The sequence below is a fragment of the Somniosus microcephalus genome, chromosome 16, assembly GCF_052327205.1.
Source record: "Somniosus microcephalus isolate GS21.2 chromosome 16, FLI_Smic_1.0, whole genome shotgun sequence".
NCBI lineage: Eukaryota > Metazoa > Chordata > Chondrichthyes > Squaliformes > Somniosidae > Somniosus > Somniosus microcephalus.
This window is the reverse complement of record NC_141002.1, coordinates 19361040-19383183: the sequence shown is the minus strand read 5'-3', so window position 1 is coordinate 19383183 and position 22144 is coordinate 19361040. Positions and strand designations below refer to the sequence as shown.

Sequence of the window (22144 nt, the reverse complement as noted above, 5' to 3'; positions counted from 1 at the left end):
TGTAAGCGGTGAAAGACTAATTAAAACATTTAATGCCTGTTTCTGCCCAACATTTACCTTGGGAATCGCTGATTACACACACACACACACTCACTCACTCACTCAACACTCAGAGGAGAAAGAAAGTCAATAATTCCCTAATATTTTCTTCTGACCTTTGGAAGGAGCTAGGGTTTACAAGCACCCTCCAATGTTCAGGGAACTTGCCCAATAATACCACCTTAGGATCTACTGTATCACCCCCAGCAGCCTGACCGATATGAGGTGCTTTCTTTTAGACTGGGAAAGGTAGGCAAGAGAGACGGGCAGTCATCCAAAGCTCTACCACCTTGTAGCACTGCACATCAATACCCCAAGCAGGCCACCCCATCATAAGCATATTATGGCAAAATGTCACTTCTGTAGCAGCTCTGGTTATAAACTCTTATGTATTACCAAAAAAACCAAGACAGACTTGTTTTTTATATAGTGCCTTTCACGACTCAGGACAACCCAAAGCGCTTTATAGCCAATGAAGTACTTTTTGTAATGTAGGAAACGCGGCAGCCAATTTGCGCACAGCAAGGTCCCATAACAGCAGTGAGATAAATGACCAGATCATCTATTGTAGGTGTTGGTTGAGGGATAAATGTTGACCAGGACAAACCAAGATGAAGGGGCCAAGGCCCATACTGCATGACTGCAATGGGTAGAAGACAGAATGGAAACTAACTGGCAAGATCCCAATTATTGCCATTGGATCTTTGGGAAAACCTACAAGCTCATGTGGGCTTTGATCCATTGCATTGCTTGTGTAGGGGCATTGGGTAAAAAAAAAGGCCATTAAAATCCACTACTTACCATATTGACAGCATCTTGGTCGAAAGGGTTGTACTCCACATTCTGGGGATAGTGGGCTAACACTTTGGACTTGAATGTTCTCCTCAATGGGCTCTGATCAAAGTTTTCTCCTATGAGACGAAAATAGAGAATAAATTATACAGTAATCACCAGGGAATTCCAACAGATCCTGGACAGCTCTCCAACTATATCTGGCTGTATAAAGGTAACAAATAGTGCTCAACTCAGCTCACTGGGAAGACATCTTTCAAAAACTTGTATTGCCAACATTTAAAAAAAAATGTTCTCCCACTTTAACATCCCCTCAAACCATGCAGCATCTCCTAGTTGAAAGGTCAGCCACGTAATCTGCTTGCAGGCCTCACCTGGTGCTGGACAGCATGGCACAGGTTGGGACATAGTCCAATTTCAGACCAACGCACTGGAATTGCCTCAATTCAAATAAGGTGTTTTCACTCTTCCTTCTCCAAGCTGAGACAGTTAACTCATGCCATGGGAAGCAATAATCTATGAACTCATCTTCTATCACTTGGAGCACAGTTCTGGTCTCCATATTATAAAAATGATATAGAGGCACTGGACATGGTGCAAAAAGATTTACAAGGATGATACCAGAACTGAGGGGTTATAACTATCAGGAAGGGTTGAACAGGCTGGGGCCCTTTTCTCTAGAAAAGAGAAGACCTGATAGAGGTTTTTAAGAATATGAAAGGATTTGCTAGGGTAGACGTAGAGAAGGTGTTTCCACTTGTGGGGAGACCAAAACTAGGGGCCATAAATATAAGATAGTCACAAATAAGTCAAATAGGGAATTCAGGAGAAACTTCTTTACCCAGAGAGCGGTGATAATGTGAAACTCGTTACCTCAAGGAGTACTTGAGGCGAATAGAATAAATACATTTAAGGGGGAGCTAGATAAACACGGGAGGGGTTGAGATGAAGAGGGGTGGGAGGAGGCTCCTGTGGAGCATAAACACCAGCATAGACCTGTTGGGCCAAATGGCCTGTTTCTGTGCTGTAAAATTCTATGTAAAAAGGTTCCATGCAAACGGTCAACATTGGAACAATGTGAGAGGGCCATCCAAATATATCTTTTCTTGCAGCTTGCGTTCCAGCAACAGAGTTGTCAAACTGAAGCTTGCTAAATGGCCAACTGCCCAATCAATTACGGAGCCATGCAGACTAAAATTTCACAGACTGGTCTCAGCCAAGGCTGCTGTCGCACTGCTGCAACTGGTGTCAGTGCCTCTGGGGTAGAGAGGAAATGGACAGAAAAAAAAGATATCAGGCTGGATTCCTGATCAATTGTTCCATGCTGGGAAATACATGTGGGTGGATGCAGGGCAAGAATCGGGAGTTGGCGGCGAGGTCCTTCACAGTCGGATATCTCGACCATGCTCACTGTGTTGGCTCACGTATGACGAATGGCCACTTCAGTGAAAAAACCAGAGGCCTGCTGGATGCCCGGGAAGCCCTAAAAGCCAACAAACGCGTCAGCGCCTCTAGCAGAGAAAGGGAAGATAAAAGAGCTGTGCGTTCTACTTTACTAGTCAACAACAGACACAGAATATTTCAAAATTACTGGGAATTCAAGAATGCATTAATCACAATATAAAAAACTGCAAGTAGAAATCATTAGATAACAGTTGAAAGAATTTCAAGTTTAGTTGTGTTTCTTACCCAATTCGGAACCTTCCAGGATATTAGCGGGTTACAATCAACATTTGGCAGGAACAGTCTAATTTGTTTGAATTAATAGTAAACTAGGCGTGTCCGTGGGGTTAATAGATGTGCAACAAGACATGATATTCCTCCCCTGTTGCAAGGGGACATATGTTTGCTATTAGCTGTCCTCATCAGTTATCCTGAAGTGAGTGCATTAGAAACACAAACACTGGTTCACCAACAAGTCAATACAAACCCACAACCAAGGAAAGCAATGCAGACAATAAGAGCATATAGAAAAGAGGCCCATCACCAACACCACCAAACCAATACAAGACATTAAACCCCGCCTTTTACTAAAGCCAGCAAGAGTCTTCATGGATTGCCCGGAAGTGACGAGAATTATTTGGGGAAAAAAAAGCGAGAAAGGGCAAGTGAAGGGTCATTAGTTTGAAAGATAGCGGTATCCTAGTGTAAAGAGAGGCTAATAGACTACAGTTGCTAGGAGACAGTTCGCCAGTTAACTGCAGCAGCTGCATCCCAATGAAACCCATAATCCTGCTCAGCTAGGAATGATGGGTCACAGCTGGGATTCCAGCAGAACTTCCAAAATTTGGAAAGGCGGAGGGAGATACACTCAGAAAAGAAACAGAAAAGTGAAAGATCTAGCGGTTTTCCACTCTTTACCTGAGGCTTTGTTTGGACATGGCGTAGCTTGGCTCCTGCCATATCGCTCTGCTTCTAGCCACTGGCATAGTGCTATACAACACAAATAAAGAGACAAAACGGCGTGTAAAAATAAATTCAAAACAAAAAAAAAATGCTTCGAAAGGTGGATAAGAACATGTAATTGTTAAGAAAGGTGCCACAAGTGTACTCAGGACATTTAAACACTCGATTAAGAACATAATATAAAGCCAGGAGCAAGGAAATGGCCACTCAACCCATCAAAGCCACTCCGCCCAGAATTCATCTATGATTCTGTCATCAGGGATTCCCTCCCACCACTACTTGTTAGTCTCTGCTTTAAGGAATGCTAAGTTCCTTCCCCTACTTGCCCTGAAAAAATGGATTAAGCAGCGCTACTAACCCCCTCCATAACTGATAGTGATCTAGCTCAGTTTTAAAAGATGCCAACTGGCCGCGAGTTAACTAAGTTCTTGTGGCATCTGTTCCGCAGGTCCATTATCCTGTTGGTGAGGCAAGAGGGTGGGGGAGGTGGAAATGTAGTTCATTTTTAATCTGTAACCTTCCTCGAAGCTTCTGATTGGTTAACATTTACGCCAAAAGCACATTACTATCCCTAATCACACATCTGGACGCATCATGAGCTTGATACAACATACACTGTTTACAGCCCTCTTCATTCCAACAAGGATCATATGTTTCAGTTACTGCTCCCCACCACAGTAATACTGACCCAATCACTCGAATTTCCAAGCTGATGGAAGGTCAAGAGGCACGATTGCATATGAATGAAATTTGAAAAATAAAATTGACAGGCTCGCGTTAAAAAAAAAATGTGCATCATTCAGAAAACAAACTGGATAAATGTTGAAAAAATAACCAGGGTCCATCTCCTTCATCGCTCTTTGAGGTTTGCCAGTAAATTGCCAAGTTGAGGATCAGTCAGAAATACGAAGGTTAGTTTTCTGACCAAGTACCCACAGATTACTGGCAAACTCCCACTGAGAGATGATCCTGGTGTCGCCTCTGGCCTCTGCAACCTCTCTCTCTTCCAATCACATTTTTTGTATCTCTTCAGTTCATTGGTGCTGCTAGACTGGGCATTGCTTTGAACTTTCCTCTTATTCCTCCCAATTCAATACACTCTCCCTTCCTCTTGGATCATCAAATCTACAGTTGCTGGGAGACAGTTCTGCCAAACAACTGCAGCAGCTGCATCCCAATGAAACCCAGTGAATGTATGTATTCAAATGAAGGCAATAACGCTCGCTACCAAACTCATTCTTTCCCAGGACCATAAAACTGTAAAGCTACTCACCTCCCTCAACCTTCCCCTTATAATCTCAGGCTTTTAAAACCCATGTCTGCCATGATTTAATCACCATTTCCAGACTTACCAGTGCCCCGCACTATGACCCTTCACCTTGGTTTGTCGACAAAAAACAAAATGCATCCTTGCACTAAAGCCTGTGTAGCATCTCAGAGAAGTTCAACTGGACACAAATGCAAGACTCATCAAGCCTCAGTAACACCAACTACATCCCAATGTGACCCAAGTTCGAGTCTCTGTCCAGGCTGAAATTTGCCAGCGAGCTTCCCCAAGAACGAGTGTCTCGCCGATCTGGGGCGCGAAGGAAGGAAAACGCTAGTCTTCTCACTGCATGTTAAGTATTCCTTTTGGCAAGATGCTTCAGTTGTACGGAGCCTTGGCCTCAGGAAAGAAATATTGGCCTTGGAAGGGGATTCAATGCAAATTCACCAGAATTATACCAGCACTTAAAAGGGTTAAATTATGGGGATAGTTTGCATAAACGTGGCTTGTATTCCCTTGCGTTTAGAAGAGTGAAGGGTAATCGAAGGTGTAAAATGTTAAAACGATTCAATAGGATAGATAGGCAGATACTATTTCCTCTTGTGGGGGAGTCAAGAACAAAGGGGACATAACATTAAAATTAGAGTTAGGCCATTCAGGAGTGAAATCAGGAAGCACTTTTTCCACATAAAGGGTAGCAGAAATCTGGAACTCTCTCCCCCAAAAGGCTGTGGTTGCTGAGGGTCGATTTGAGAGCGATAGATTTTTGTTAGGTAAGGGTATCAAGGGATATGGAGCTACGGTGGGTGAATGGAGTTGATGTACAGATCAGCCATGATCTGATTCAATGGTGGAAAAGGCTCGAGAGCCTGACTGGCCTCCTCCTCTTCCTGTGTAAAATTGCCACACTAACTAATGGGAATGTCTTTAAGTTGGATCATCCTACCCTGTAAGTCAAGTAGGATAATATTGTCTGGCAGGAGCTGTGGAACATAGGAACAGGAGTAGGCCATTCAGCCCCTCGAGCCTATTCTGCCATTCAATTAGATCATAGCTGATCTGTATCTTAACTCAATTTACCTGCCTTGGTTCCATATCCCTTACCTAACAAAAATCTATCGAACTCAGTTTTGATATTTTAAATTAACTTGGCATCAACAGCTTTTTGAGGGAGAGTTCCAGATTTCCACTACCCTTTCTGTGCGGAAGTGCTTCCTGGCATCACCTTTGAACGGCCTAGCTCTAATTTTAAGGTTATTATGGAAGCATAGTAATCACAAATTGGAGTCACATATAGCTACATACATTAATATTGTACAGCAGGGAATCTATCCTCATTACATCATGAGATCATGCGGACTGATCACTTCACAACAGACCGAGGATATTAAGACACAAAAATTAATTTACGTTGTTGGTACAAGTGCTACAAGATTATGTCCTGCCTGCAGCAACGAGCATTCCCAGGCACCTTAACTTGTGTCAATTATCTTGTTACACAGTAGGATCCATCAACAAGCTTGCTACATGAACACAAATAAGTCCCAATTTGACAAAGGGGAATGGGATTTGGCTGCACTCATATCTGTTCTTGGCATTTGGTGCAGCTGCTAACAGAAGCCAGAGCACTGGAACCCCTGTCGAATTTCGTTACTTGACACATCACCATTTCTTTCCATGAAGAAATTTCACATCATCAAGAAATGAATTGAGAGTTCACCCATTAATTTTGGGGGTTTTTTCCCCCCTCACAAGAATACTTTCTTGCCTCCCCTCCACTCTTAAGTGTCTGCTTGGCTCAGTTGGTAGCCCTCTTGCCCCGGAGTTGGAAGGCTATGGATTCAAGCACCCACTCCAGGACTTGAACATGACGACACTCCCATGAAGTGCTGAGCTACTGCTGCATTGTTGCAGGCACCATTTTATTATGAGGCGTTAACTGAAGGCCTCTAGTTCAGGGGACTATAACACAATTCAGGGAGGAGTCTGAAAATGTTAGATTGTTGGGATCAGTAGAAAACAACAGGCAGAGACTTTTGTTTAAACCAAAACAAAACGTGTCTTACTTTAATCTCTCTCCACGAGGTCTGAAGGGCTCAGCCCCGTGCAGGGGCTATGACGTCATCACGCTACCGACGCTCTTAAAGGGACCCTGCACCGATAACCCAACCCAGCATGTACATATCACAACATTGCTATACAAAGTGACTTGTGTTTAGGTACATATAACAGCATTGGTTATACATTGTGTTATTGTCCCTATGTGGTCTCTGCCACATACATCCCCCCAGAATTCACTAGCACTGGCAATGTCAGTCGTTGGGGGGGCCGGATCACACGGCTGGAACGGCTCCTCAGTTCCGGGGCGGGGACCGGGGGGTTCGTCGAAGGGACCTCGGGCGCTCGGTGGTGGACTGAGGGTGCAGAAACCGGGGGTCGGCCCCGCCTCGGGGGCTGTGCCAACTCAACGGGTCGGTCCAGGTCCAGGTGGGCCGGCTTAAGACGGTCCACGGAAATGTAGTCCGGCTTACCGCCGACATCCACTACGAAGGTCTTGTCCCCGGTTTCCAGGACGCGGAATGGTCCCTCGTAGGGTGGCTGAAGAGGTCCCCGGTGGGCGTCGTGACGGACGAAAACGTACTCCGCCGCACAAAGGTCGAGCAGAACGTGGGACTGCGGGAGGCCGTGCTGCGACGTGGGCACCGGCGCGAAAACCTTGGCGTTGTCCAGAAGGTCGGACCGCTGACGGGCTGCGGACCAAGGTTCCGTTGCGTTGGGGACGAAATCCCCGGGAACCCGTAGCGGCTGGCCGTAGACGAGCTCAGCAGACGAGGACTGGAGGTCCTCCTTGGGCGCAGTCCTGAGTCCCAGCATGACCCACAGGAGTCTGTCGATCCAGCTGTCGTCCCGGAGGCTGGCCCGGAGCGCGGCCTTCATGGAGCGATGAAACCGTTCGCACAGCCCGTTAGCCTGAGGGTGGTATGCTGTGGTGCGGTGGAGTCTCAACCCGAGGCCTCGGGCGACAGCGTTCCAGAGCTCTGACGTGAACCGGGGCCCCCAGTCGGAGGAAATGTCAGATGGGGCGCCGAACCGGGCGACCCAAGTGCTGATGAACGCCCGAGCCACATCGGCGGCCGTCGTTAAAGACAGCGGGACGGCTTCCGGCCATTGGGTGGTTCTGTCGACCATTGCGAGGAGATGGGTGAACCCGCGGGAGGGCGGCAGGGGCCCCACCAGGTCCACGTTAACGTGGTCGAACCGCCTCTCGGGCACCGCGAAAGGCGCCAACAGGGCCTTAGTATGGCGATGTACTTTCGAGCGTTGGCATACCATGCAGGTGCTGGCCCAGTCGCGAACGTCTTTCCTGAGCCCGTGCCAGACGAACTTAGCCGCCACCAGCTTCTGTGACGGCTTCCTGCCCGGGTGGGAAAGATTATGGACGGCGTCGAAAACTTGCCGTCTCCACCCTTCGGGCACGACGGGACGTGGCTGCCCAACGGAGACGTCGCACAGGAGTGTGGTGCCGGCAGCATCGAACACGACGTCCGCCAGTTGAAGGCCCGTGACCACCGTCCTGTAGGCCTGGACGTCCGGGTCGGAGGCCTGGTCGGCCGCCATGCGGGTGTAGTCGATGCCGAGGTGTACGGCGCTGGCGACGGCTCGGGAGAGGCAGTCGGCGACAGGGTTGTCTTTCCCAGCCACATGCTGGATGTCCGTTGTAAACTCCGAGATGAAGGCCAACTGGCGTTGCTGACCGGCTGACCACAGCTCGGAGGCTTTGGCCATGGTGAAGGTCAACGACTTGTGGTCCACTAACGCCGTGAACGGGCGGGCCTCCAGCAGGAAACAGAAGTGTCAGATGGCAAGGCGAGTGGCTGCCAGGTGCCGTTGACCCACTGTTCGTGGATGGCGCCGACCGCATAGTCCGAGGCGTCGGTGGCGAGAGCGATCGGCGCATCAGGTAACGGATGCGCCAGCGTGGTCGTGTTAGCCAGGGCCCTTTTCGTGTCTGTGAAAGAACTGGCCATCTCATCGGACCAGTTGACGGCGAGTTTGTCGGGCTTGCCTTTGAGGGTCTTGTAAAGGGGCCGCATAAGCTGGGCTGCTCAGGGGACGAAACGATGGTAAAAGTTCACCATGCCCAAAAACTCCTGCAGGGCCTTCACGGTGCGGGGTCGCGGGAAATCCATCACGGCCTCCACTTTCGATGGCAGTGGCACCGCCCCATCCTTCGTGATGTGGTGCCCGAGAAAGTCGATCGAGGACAGCCCGAACTGACACTTGGCCGGGTTGACGATTAGGCCGTGTTGGCTGAGTCGTTCGAAAAGAGTCTGGAGGTGGGACACATGTTCCGTCCTGGAGGCGCTGGCGATGAGGATGTCATCCAGGTATACGAACAGGAACGTCAGGTCCCGTAACACGGTGTCCATTAGGCGTTGAAAAGCCTGTGCAGCGTTTTTGAAGCTGAATGGCATGCGGAGAAATTCGAACAGCCCGAACGGGGTGATCACCGCAGTTTTCGGGACATCCTGCAGCCGGACAGGGACCTGGTGGTAACCCCGGACGAGGTCCACTTTCGAGAATACCACTTTCCCGGCCAGGCGGGCGGAAAAGTCCTGGATGTGTGGAATCGGATAGCTGTTGGGGGTCGTCGCGTCGTTGAGGCGCCGGTAATCCCCGCACGGGCGCCACCCGCCGCCTGGTTTCGGAGCGATGTGGAGGGGCGAAGCCCATGGACTGTTCAACCGGCGGATGATGCCGAGGCGCTCCATGGTGTCGAACTCGGCTTTGGCGATGGCGAGCTTCCCCGGGTCGAGGCGCCGAGCGTGGGCATAGACGGGCGGACCGGTGGTCGAGATGTGGTGTTCTACCCCGTGTTTGGTGGCGGCGGACGAGAACGTGGGCTTCGTGAGGTCCGGGAACTGAGCGAGGAGGCGGGAAAACTCATCGGAGGCAGAGTGTGCGCTGGACAACTGCGTCGTGCTGGACCCGCTGAGGGAACATGGGAGCGAACTGAAGGTTTCCGCGTTGATGAGACATCGGTTCTTGACGTCCACCAAAAGGCCATTGGCGCAGAGAAAGTCAGCGCCGAGAAGGGGGGTGGACACTTTTGCTGTGACAAATTCCCAGGTGAACCGCTGCCCGCCAAAACAAAGCGCCACGTTTTGTTTCCCGAAGGTGCGGATGGAACTGCCGTTGGCGGCTTCGAGGACGGGGCCGTGGTTCCCCCCTTGAATGTCTATGGCTGACGCAGGCAGGACGCTCACCTGGGCGCCCGTGTCACAAAGGAAACGACGTCCGGAGTCGGTGTCTGTAATAAACAACAAACTGCCTGAACGGCCAACAGCCATAGCAACCAACGAGAGGTCTTTAGTTTGATTCGACATGGGAAAACTGCACGGGGGCCGACACTTCCTGGCTTGGGGGCCGAACTGCGCATGGTAGAAGCAGAGGCCTGAGGGTTGCCACCGTTGGGCTGTAACAGTGAGGGCAGGGCTCCACGTGGCCGCACAGTACTGTTGCCCGGCAGAGAAAAATTTGTCGGCCTCCTTGGCCAGGTCGCGGAAATCGGTAGTGGAAGAGTTGGCTAACGCCGACCGTACCTGACCTGGCAGCTGTTGAAGGAACAGTTCCTTGAAGAGGAAGCACGGCGTGTGTGTGCCCAGGAGGGCCAGCATGTGGTCCATCAGTTCCGAGGGCTTGGAGTCGCCCAGCCCGGGTAGAGAGAGAAGCCGGCGTGCGCGTTCGGCTTCGGTGTGTCTGAAAGTTTGTAAGAGGTGCGCCTTCAGTGTATCGTATTTGTTGAGCTCCGGGGGGTTTTCGAGCAGGTTCACGACTCTGGCCGCGGTGGAGCTGCCGAGAGCAGAGTTGACGTAGTAGTACCTCGTGTCGTCCGCGGTGATGTCCTGGATTGCAAATTGAGCCTCGGCCTGGGCGAACCAAGAGGCAGCCTGTTGTTCCCAAAACTTGGGTAATTTGATGGAAACGGCGTTCGTCGCCATTTCAGATGAGGTCTTTGGAATCATCCAAAAGAGCAGCGGGGTCACCAATGTTGGGACCGGTAGAAAACAACAGGCAGAGACTTTTGATTAAGCCAAAACAAAACGTGTCTTATTTTAATCAATCTCCACGAGGTCTGAAGGCTCAGCCCCGTGCAGGGGCTATGATGTCATCACGCTACCGACGCTCTTAAAGGGACCCTGCACCGATAACCCAACCCAGCATGTACATATCACAACATTGCTATACATAGTGAATTGTGTTTAGGTACATATAACAGCATTGGTTATACATTGTGTTATTGTCCCTATGTGGTCTCCACCACAAGATCGCAATTCTTCAGTGACTGCGTTTCAAATACACTGTTGCTACACAGAGCAGCATGCGACACGGAATGTGCATTTTCAAGTGAATAGAGTGGAACCTCAGGATTGGCTCAAGTGAGTGGAGATTCTACATTGGTCATGTTTGCCCTTGGTTCTGTTACTCTGGGGCATCTTGTCCTTTAACTGTGTGGTGTTCTTTGCTTTTGGCCCTTGTCATATAGGGCTTGTGTTGCACGGCAGTGTTCTTGATGGACATTAGGCCAGATTCAAGTGCCTGAACTTTGAAGCATTTCTCCTCCTTCAGTACTAAACATTTTGTTAAGCTGTCGCATTCTATCATGTATCCTGCGAAGCAAGATTTTTTTCAACCATACTTCACTGAACCATTACAACGAGGCATTTTTAAGACACTTCCAGGAAATTACTGGGTACAAATTAAGTACTTTGCCCAAGAGTTCCCGCTTTATCGCAATCAGCAATCTGAATCATGGTCCCCAAGATAGATTTTAGTAAAGGAACCATGCCGTACACATTTTCCGTTGACAGTTTTGTTAAGGTCTTGACCATGTACACATGCAGAAGGTGCCCTTGTTTGAAACTCTTTGTTGTCAACTGGACAATTTAATTTCTGAACTTGAAGCTCATGGTAACCAGGAGATTGCTGGCAGCTTCCTGGCTGTCAGCTTGTGCTCCTGTTAACATCGTCATCCACATTTCAGCCAAAGAGATAATTTTCTCAGCAAGTGCTTGGCTGATTTGATCAAGGGTGTCCTTGATAATCATCGCCATGGTCTCCAATACTACAGCACTGTGTGGAGCTGTCCGCGTGGTGTGGTGACTTATCTTCATGGCAGCTCATTCACACTGTTTCTGGGTGCTGACGCCCCAGTGTCTGGAGGCTCTGATATTTTCTGCTGACAACTTTCATCTTCCTCAGCAGCCATCTTCCCAAGGGCCACTGAGAATGATTCCACATTGAGGTCCATTTTAAATAACAACAGAGAATGCTGGAAAAACTCAGCAGGTCAGGCAACATCTGTGGAGGGAAATTTGAGTTGACGTTTCGGGTTGAAACCCTTCTTCATTTTAGCCGTCTTTCCAGAGCTCAGTGGAAAGTTAGAATTGCTCACTTCAGTAATATTGTTACTGCCCTCTCACTAAACTCTCCGATACACTCTCAGCTGCTCCGTCCTGCTCTTTACTCTAAATTCTACTACTCTTTAATATGAAGAAACATTTTAACTAAATAATTTCGGTAAGTAAGGATCCATTAAAAAGACTGTGTGTGTTCACTCACTCACAGTGTGAAAGCAGATCTCCGCTTGGATGACACGTTGCTCTCTGGCTTCTTTCTCTCCAGTAATTAACACTGTTCCTTTCCACAGTGTTTCCGATTTTCTATCGGTGATCTTCCAAGATTTGGATAGATTTGATGAATGCACTTGTCTTCAGGCTCTCCCCTTGTTGCTCTCTCGTGCACAAATGCACAGTTTGTGCCGCTTTGCTGTGTTTTGTCCACCCCCTGTGGTTTCTGGGTTGTCATGGTTTTCATTGTGACGCCAGGTTACATAACCCCTCAGTTGTGATGTGGCCCTGGGTCATATGACCATATATGTCCTGCCAGCTGTTTGTGCGGATAAAGGCCCAGACGCGAGATACAGACCATATGGACAAGGCAACATTCGCAACCCTTGGCAGCCATATCAGATCGAGCAGCTGTTTGTTCATAATAAATAATCCACCGCAGCACAGACTCTCAAAGTACACGTGACAAAAGATGTCGAAATGGGAGTGTGTAGTGTATGCACCTTTAAGAGGAACTATGTTTTTGAAGCCCCTGTATACTGTAGTACCAGTAGTGACCACTCGGGTATATAAGCCTGTGTAGCGTCGTGTAGTTAGTTCACCTCCAGACGTTGTTCAGTAAACACTTGTTAAATCAACTCCTGCATTCCGTGTCGCCATTAACACACGGATCTAACAGTGGCGACGAGTTAGAAATGAACTTACCTGCAATTCGGCAGCACCTCAAGGGGATCGATTCCTCAGACGAAGGTCGAAGCCAGAAGCAAGAAAAAAAAACTGTGGTTTCACCAGCTAAACGGGCTGGTGGCAGGTAGTGCACTGATCCTTCCTGGGCTGCGGCGGGCTAGAGCTCGATCGGGTGGCTCTGCAACGGGGTCGGGCAGCGAGTCGGGAAGCAGAAGCAAAGAGAGAGAGGGTGGAGCACTCAGGGCGCGGCCGGTGCTGCAAAGCAGGTCGGCGTTCGGACCAAGCAGAGGGAGGGGAAAGTCCCAGAGGGTCCGCTCCACGACGGGAACGGTTCTCCAAGTAACGGAGAAACTATTGAAGCGATACATAAATTTTTTTTTAATAGAAATACCGCGAAAAGCTGCAGGTCGCAACGGGAACCGCGGAGAACAGCGTTGGCAGCAGCGGCACCATCTTAACTCGGCGGGGAAGAAAAGCACGGGAGACGCCATTTTGATCCATCAGGGATGGAGGAAAAGCGCGGGAAGCGCCATTTTAGATTTTCAAGATGCCGAAGACTGGCAATATTACTGCTTTCGATAGTGATATAGAAGATTGGACCACATATGTGGAAAGAGTGGAGGTATATTGCAAGGCGAATGAAGTAGCGGATGATAAAAAGGCATCGGTACTTCTAAATCTGATGGGCGCAAAGACATACGGGCTGTTACGAAACTTGATCACTCCAGCCAAACCGATGGACAAGAATTTTAAGGAGATTGTTGATACCTTACAGGAGCACTTAAACCCAACACCGCTGCTGATAGCGGAACGATTCAAATTCTTCAGGAGGAATCAGCACAAGAAAGTAACGCTGATTACCTCACCGAATTACAAAAGCTGTCAAAGCACTGCCAATTCAGGGCCGGACTGGCAGATTCTCTACGAGACAAATTCGTCTGCGGTCTCCTAAGCGAAGGAACACAGAAAAGACTACTTTCTGAGAAAGATTTGACACTGGACAAGGCTTTCAGTGTGGCTGTATCATACAAAGCAGCAGCAAGAGGAGCTGCAGAGATACAGCAAAAGCCACAAGACTTCGGAACCCATGAAATGACACGGGGTTGAGAGAGATGTTATCGCTGCGGCAGATCCACCCATGACCAGAAGGACTGCTGGTTCAAGGACAAAGCATGCAGGCAATGCGGAAAGATGGGACACATTGCACGTGTATGCAGATCTGGAAAGAAATCCGCTGACAGTAAAAAGGTCAATAAGGAAAAGTACAGAAAGGTACAAATGATGACGGACAGTAGCTCCGAAGACCAGAAGAGCGATAGCGACTCCGGAAACAAGAGACTAAGCTGTCTCAAATTACATAATGTAATTGCCAAAGAAGATTACCAGACCATTTGGGTTACCCTCATGATAGCGGGGTCCCCAGTCAAAATGGAGCTAGATACAGGATCAGCTCTGACCGTCATGAGTCGACGGGATTACGAAGGGCTATTTCCGCATATACCTTTGAAAGACATATCCATTGTCTTGAAGACATATACGGGGCAGAAAGTATACCCCAGAGGGAAAATAAGGGTGCCTGTTGTATACAACGGCAAGGAAATACCGAAGTTGTATTTATACGTTCTGCAAGATGGTGGTCCACCGTTGTTGGGACGTGAATGGATCAGAAAGATACGTTTAGACTGGCACTCCATTCAGGCACTGACGGTGACCAGTAAGAAAAAAAACGATGATGACGTCATACCTGGACGATTAAAAGAAATCTTGGCTAACGTCAAAGAAGTGTTTCAACAGGAACTAGGAACCCTGAAAGGCGCCACCGCCTCAATAAAAGTGGAAGATGCGGCAATTCCCAAGTTTTTTAAGGCAAGGCCGGTGCCATACGCAATTCGTCCAGCCGTCGAGGCAGAGCTGGAGAATTTGGAAAAAGCAGGCGTGTTATCCAAGGTAGATTAGAGCGAGTGGGCAACACCCATCGTCCCGGTCATGAAGAAACGTTGAATAATGATAAATCTGAAGAACAGAGAAAAGTTCGCATCTGTGGGGACTTCAAGGTGACTGTAAACCCGGTTCTTCACACGGTACAGTATCCTCTTCCAAGGATAGAAGATATTTTCGCCTCACTATCCGGAGGGAAACGTTTCACCAAAATTGACTTAGCACAGGCATATCTACAGATGGAGGTTGAGGAGGCCTCTAAAAAGTATCTCACGATAAACACACACAAAGGCCTGTACCAGTACAATCGACTGGTTTTCGGAGTGGCATCAGCTCCGGCTATCTGGCAAAGAGCTATGGAGCAAGTCCTGCAAGGGATTCCGGGGACTCAATGCTACCTAGACGACATCCTTGTAACAGGAGAAAACGACAACGAGCACCTTGCCAACTTGGAGCAGGTGCTCACGAGGCTGAGAGAACGGGGCCTACGAGCAAATCGCCCCAAGTGCGAATTTTTCCAGAAACAAATATCATATTGTGGCCATGTCATTAACGAAGAAGGGTTGCATAAGTCACCTGAAAAAATTGAAGCGGTCGTAAAGGCCCCAGCGCCTGAAAATGTCTCACAATTAAGGTCGTTCCTGGGATTAGTAAATTACTATCATAAATATTTACCAAACTTGTCGACGGTTCTGCACCCGCTTAACGCACTGCTACAAACGGGAGTAGTTTGGAAATGGAGCGAAGACTGTAAACGTGCCTTCCATAAATGCAAAGGCTTGATCACGTCCAGGGAAGTGTTGGCTCATTACAACTCATCACTGCCAATCAGACTGGCGTGCGATGCATCCCCTTACGGCGTGGGAGCGGTATTATCGCATAGATTCCCTGATGGCTCGGAGCGGCCGATAGCTTTTGCGTCACGCTCATTGAACTCAGCTGAGCGTAACTATGCCCAGATCGACAGGGAGGCACTCAGCCTGGTGTGGGGGGTGAAGAAATTCAACCATTACCTACACGGACAAAAATTTACCTTGTTGACTGACCATCAACCACTCGTCTCCATATTCAACCCTAAAAAGGGCGTTCCCATTATGACAGCACAACGGCTACAGAGGTGGTCCCTTTTTCTAGGGGCACACCAATATGACATAGAATACAAAGGAACAAAACAGCATGGGAATGCTGACGGGTTATCGCGCCTACCGTTGCCAACGGTGAAAGAGGCGCCTACAGTGGACCCAGTGGAGATGTTCCACTCGACCATAGTGGAATGTCTACCGGTGACAAATTCTACCATTGAAAAGGAAACGCGAAATGACCTGACTCTCTCACGAGTCTACGATTTAACGGTGAAGGGATGGCCAGCACATGGCGAACCACTGTTGCCAGCATTCTCGCAAAGAAGAGAACAGCTGTCAGTGTGCCGAGGAACCTTGATGTGTGGATCCAGAGTGGTGATTCCACCCAAACTCAAGGATAGAGTGCTAAATGAGCTTCACGAGGGGCATCTGTGTGGAGTGAAAATGAAGAACTTAGCCAGAGCGTTTGTGTGGTGGCCAGGTATCGATGGAGACATCGAAGAAATGACCAAGAGCTGTCTAGGATGCCAGAAGGTCCAAAACGCCCCACCACAAGCCTCTCTACATCCATGGGAGTGGCCCTCATCTCCATGGCAAAGGGTACATATCGACTTTGCTGGTCCATTTATGGACTCAATGTTCTTAATCGCGGTGGATGCACATTCCAAGTGGCCGGAGGTAATAAAGATGTCCTCCACCACCACGGAAAAAACCATCACAGTATTAAGGACAATATTTGCCAGGAATGGGCTGCCTGAACAGATCTGTTCTGATAATGGACCGCAATTTGTATCCGAAGAATTCAGGAAGTTCTTAAAAAACAATGGGGTTAAGCACTACACGTCCGCCCCATACCATCCCGCCACCAATGGATTGGCTGAAAGGTTTGTCCAGACCTTCAAGAAGGCCATAAAGGCCATGGGTAATGAAGACATAAATCTACAACATAAGGTAGATAACTTCTTGTTTGCGTACAGGAATGCAACACATGTGGTTACAAACCAAACCCCCGCCATGATGTTTTTCAATAGAAGCCTAAGATGCCGGCTGGATTTGGTCAAGCCAAACGTCAGAAGGGACGTAGAGAACCGGCAATTTCAAAGCATGAATGAAAGGCCAACTAGAACCTTCCAGATAGGTCAACCAGTTTTGGCCCGGGACTACCGTACCGAGAAATGGCAGCCTGGAACTATTTGCACACGACTAGGACCGCTGATGTATACCGTGGACATTGGAGAAAGCATAATAAGGCGCCATGCTGACCAGATCATAGAGTCATCCGAAAAAGGACAACCTACACCACAACTCTATACACCTAGTGATGAAGCAGAGATACCCATAGTATCTACCTCCGATCCGGTGATACTGGAACCAGATGAACCCGACACTGGCATTGAAGCCGAATCAACCTTGCCAAAAGAACCTACTACACCACCGAGGCGTTATCTGGACCGAGTCAGGAAGCCTCCAGAGAGACTGAATTTGTAATTGATTAACTTCAGCAAATGTGTATATTATTGTTCTTGTAAAAATGTTATTTAATGATTCCTTAAAATGTTATGTACTATTTATCTAAAAGGGGAGGAATTGTAGTGTATGTACCTTTAAGAGGAACTATGTTTTTGAAGCCCCTGTATACTGTAGTACCAGTAGTGACCACTCGGGTATATAAGCCTGTGTAGCGTCTTGTGTAGTTAGTTCACCTCCAGACTTTGTTCAGTAAACACTTGTTAAATCAACTCCTGCATTCCGTGTCTCCATTAACACACGGATCTAACAGAGTGTAGGACTGACATTTTTAGCAGAATTCCCCCCAAATTGGGACGTTCATGTGGCTCAAATCAATTTTAAATACACTAGAAATAAAAAATCTGAACTCATGAGATCATTCCAGGGTTATATGGGAGAACAATAAGACTTCTTCACTCCAGTAGGATAGTCTCAAATAATATGGAATGGGTCAGATGCTATTTGTATTTGACTAGAATTAATTTTATAATTCCCGAGTAAACATGGTTGCGCATTTGTACGTTCATCTAAACAAATGATTCCACTGTCTTTTTATCTGCGCTCCTCTAATTCTGGCCTCTTGAGCATCCCCGATTACAATCGCTCCACCACTGGCGGCTGTGCCTTCAGCTGCCAAGGCCCTAAGCTCTGAAATTCCCTCCCTAAACCTCTCCGCCTCTTTACCTCTCTTTCCTCCTTTAAGACGCTCCTTAAAACCTACCTCTTTGCCCAAGCTTTTGATAATCTGCCCTAATATCTCCTTATATGGCTCGGTGTCAAATTTTGTTTTATAATTCTATCACAGTCTTAAAAAGATAAAATTGCCCTAGAATCCACAGCACTTTGGGGGAGACAGTTCCAGATTTCCACTACCCTTTCTGATTTCACCCCTGAATGTCCTGGCTCTAGTTTTAATATCAAGTCCCCTTGAATGCCTTTGATGCCTTGTCCCCAGTAAAATCCTTACTCTCTTCCACCCTGGTTGTTTCCCCTGGTACGGCCTCCCTCCTCAGCCCCCCAATTCCATGGGGCAGAGATTTAAGCATCTCTGATGCACAACCGGTTTAGCCATTCATCGCCAGATCTGGCTGGACCACATCAAGCACTATTGGGTCCTGCTCTCCTCTGCTAAAACTGATCATCCTGGAATGCAAAGATAACCCCGGCTTCTCTTCTCCACTACCAACGGTCTTCTTAAAACCCCTCTCCCCTGCCCTCTCCACTCTCAATTCCAAGGACACCACCTCGCCCTCCTGTCCCTCTCTCCTGCAGCAGCTGGTGCTGCTCTGCCAGGCCTCATGTCCTCCTCCCATTCCTCGTCCAGACCAAGGTGGACCCCTGGCAAAGTGCCCATGACCAAGCACTCCCTTTCTCCTGGTGACTCCTATAAGGTGGAGTAGCAGAGCACTCACTCTTTTTAGGTGAAGGCCTCAGAGAATTTCTGGAATAACTGTTGCTCGAGTGTTGGCGAAGTCTCAACAAAGTGTCCCAGAAAGTCACTCGATGTGTTTCAGAGGTCCTCTTCACAGCTCCAGCAGCAAAGACCATGAAATGGTGAGTGTCCCTTTAAATGGTGAGTGTCCCTTTAAATGGTGAGCGTCCCTTTAAACGGTGAGTATCCTTTTAAGTAGCACTTGAAATCAACATAAACACCATTTTTATTCCCAAACAGCTGGTCACTGCTAGGAGAGGGCGTTAGTTGAAGCGCTATCCACCAGAATGCCGCTCAGCCTCTTTAATGAGCCCTATCAGGCACTTTAAGTGGCAATCAGCTGTTTAACAAGCCTCTGAGTGACTGCTCCTAGTGCTGGCTTCAACTCCTTTACCAAGATAGCATCTTGCACTGAACGTGAGCTAAACCAGCATTTCAGCTTAAGACCCCATCTTGGCCACCTCTTTACCGCCTAAAGTATTCGGTGAAAATCGCCCCCCTGGAGTCTGCAAGACCCCAATCCCTCTTCACCCATCATAAAGGTGGGGCCGATTAGGGACAAAAAGAGAAAATCTCCTGTGGAGGCAGAGGGCATGACTGAGGTACTGACTGATTACATTGCATCTGTCTTGACAAAAGAAGAGGATGATGTTAATGTTGCAGTAGAGGAGGGGGGAGTGGAGATATTGGATAGGATAAAAATAGATAGAAAGGAGGTGCTAAATAGATTGGCATCACTCAAGGTTATCAAGTCACCCGGTCCAGATACAATACATCCTAGGTTGCTCAGGGAAACTAAGATGGAGATAGCAGAAGCCCTGACCACAATCATTCAATTCTCCTTGGATATGGGAGTGGTGCCAGTGGACTTGAGGATTGATAATATTACACCCCTGTTCAAAAAATGAGCGCGCGATAAACCAGGTAACTACAGGCTAATCAGTCTAACGTCAGTGGTGGGGAAACTACTAGAGACCATTGTCAAGGACAAAATTAATTCTCACTTGGAGAAGCATGGATTGATCAGGGACAGCCAGCATGGATTTGTTAAAGGCAAATGGTCTGACTAGCCTGATTGAGTTCTTTGATGAAGTAAGAGAGGGTTGATGATGGTAGTGCAGTACACGTACGTATGGACTTTCAAAAGGCATTTGATAAAGTGCCATATAACAGACTGATTCGGAAAATAGAAGCACATGGTATTAAAGGGATGATGGTAACCTGGGTACGTAATTGGCTAAGGGATAGGAGGCAGGGAGTAGTGGTGAACGGGAGTTTTTCTGACTGGAGAGATGTATGCAGTGGGGTCGGTATTAGGACCATTGCGTTTCTCTTGTTATATATAAATGACCTGGACTTGGGCACAGAGGTGTAGAGTTTTCACACCAAGCACATTGCAGGGGTGACACTTCTTGTGAAGACGACTTTTGCCTTGAATCATTGAGCCAGATTACGCCTGGCAGTAAGTGGTCAGCTCAGAGAGGAGAACGGGAGAGGAAAGTACAAGAACTAAACGTGCCAACTGCGGGTTTTGGTAAACAAGATACACAAACAGCAAACCCACTGTAATTTAATTACTTCTGAAATGAATCAGTGCCATAATCTGTTAACATCAAATGCCTTAAAGGCAGCGCGGTGGGGAAAAATATGTATTCCTTCCAATCTTCAAAGCAGTTTAAGTGGCAAATAGCAACTGAAACATATTATTAAGCCGTGCTGCAGAGAGGCCTCCCATACATAGTCTTCAAAGGGACAAGGAGACAATGCAGCTTTCGACAGACAAAAATTCAATGCTGGCAGACGGTTTTAATGATATTGCAGATTACTTAATGAGCAACAGAGAAATTCAACGTTTAGGACACAAGGGAGGTCATCTGCACCAGTCACTAATTACCAAAACCTTCAGCATTAGTATTTCTCAGCTCCTGTCAGGAATGGGGATGTTCGCTGATGACTGCACAGTGTTCAGCACCATTCACAACTCCGCAGATAATGAAGCCGTCCATGCCCGCATGCAACAAGCCCTGGATGACATTCAGGCTCAGGCTGATAAGTGACAGGTAACATTCGCGCCACAGAAGTGCCAGGCAATGACTATCTACAGCAAGCGAGAGTCTAACCACCTCCCCTTGACATTCAACGGCATTACCATCGCCGAATCCCCCACCATCAACATCCTGGGGATCACCATTGACCAGAAACTTAACTGGACCACCCACATAAATACTGTGGCAATAAGAGCAGGTCAGAGGCTGGGTATTCTGCGGCGAGTGTCTCACCTCCTGACTCCCCAAAGCCTTTGCACCATCTACAAGTCAGGAGTGTGATGGAATACTCTCCACTTGCCTGGATGAGTGCAGCTCCAACAACACTCAAGAAACATAGAAACATAGAAGATAGGAGCAGGAGTAGGCCATTCGGCCCCTCGAGCCTGCTACGCCATTCAATGCGATCATGGCTGATCATCCAAATTCAGTACCCTGTCCCTGCTTTCTCCCCATACCCCTTGATCCCTTTAGCCTTAAGAAATATATCCAACTCCTTCTTGAATATATTTAATGAATTGGCCTCTACTGCCTTCTGTGGTGGAGAATTCCACAGGTTCACCACTCTCTGGGTGAAGAAATTCCTCCTCATTTCTATCCTAAATGGCTTACCCCTTATCCTTAGACTGTGACCCCTGGTTCTGGACTCCCATACCATCGGGAACATCCTTCCTGCATCTAGTCTGTCCAGTCCTGTCAGAATTTTAAAAGTTTCAATGAGATCCCCTCTCATTCTTCTAAACTCCAGCGAGTATAAGTTCAATTGACCCAATCTCTCCTCATACGTCATTCCTGCCATCCCAGGTATCAGCCTGGTGAATCTTCTGAACTCCTTCTATGGCAAGAACATCTTTCCTCAGATAAGGCGACCAAAACTGCACACAATACTCAAGAAGCTCGACACCATCCAGGACAACGCAGCTCGCTTGATTGGCACCCCATCCACCACCTTAAACATTCACTCCCTCCACCACCAGCGTACCGTGGCTGCAGTGTGTACCATCTACAAGATGCACTGCAGCAACTTGCCAAGGCTTCTTCGGCAGCACCTCCCAAACCCGCGACCTCTTCCACCTAGAAGGACAAGGGCAGCAGGCGCCTCCAAGTTCCCCTCCAAGTCACACACCATCCTGACTTAGAAGTATATTGTCGCTCCTTCATCGCCCCTGGGTCAGAATCCTGGCACGCCCTCCCTAACAGCATTGTGGGAGTACCTTCACCACACGAACTGCAGCGGTTCAAGAAGGCAACTCACCACCACCACCTTCTCAAGGGCAATTAGGGATGGACAATAAATGCCAGCCTTGCCAGTGGCA

General features: G+C 48.1%; 1 protein-coding gene across 7 annotated transcripts in view; it reads right to left on the bottom strand.

The window, feature by feature from the left end:
- Positions 1 to 22144, bottom strand: part of LOC147106003 (DENN domain-containing protein 5B) — a 360273-nt gene that overhangs the window by 245256 nt on the left and 92873 nt on the right. For 4 of the 7 annotated variants that reach the window (XM_086008626.1, XM_086008630.1, XM_086008629.1 and 1 more), the window contains exons 2-3: positions 3193 to 3264; positions 841 to 950 (exon numbers count right to left, since the gene is read on the bottom strand). In XM_086008626.1, the coding sequence (XP_085864752.1) occupies positions 841 to 950; positions 3193 to 3264 (182 nt within the window). The remainder of the gene's footprint in view (positions 1 to 840; positions 951 to 3192; positions 3265 to 22144) is intronic. The other 3 variants (XM_086008628.1, XM_086008631.1, XM_086008633.1) reach the window with 1 other exon arrangement.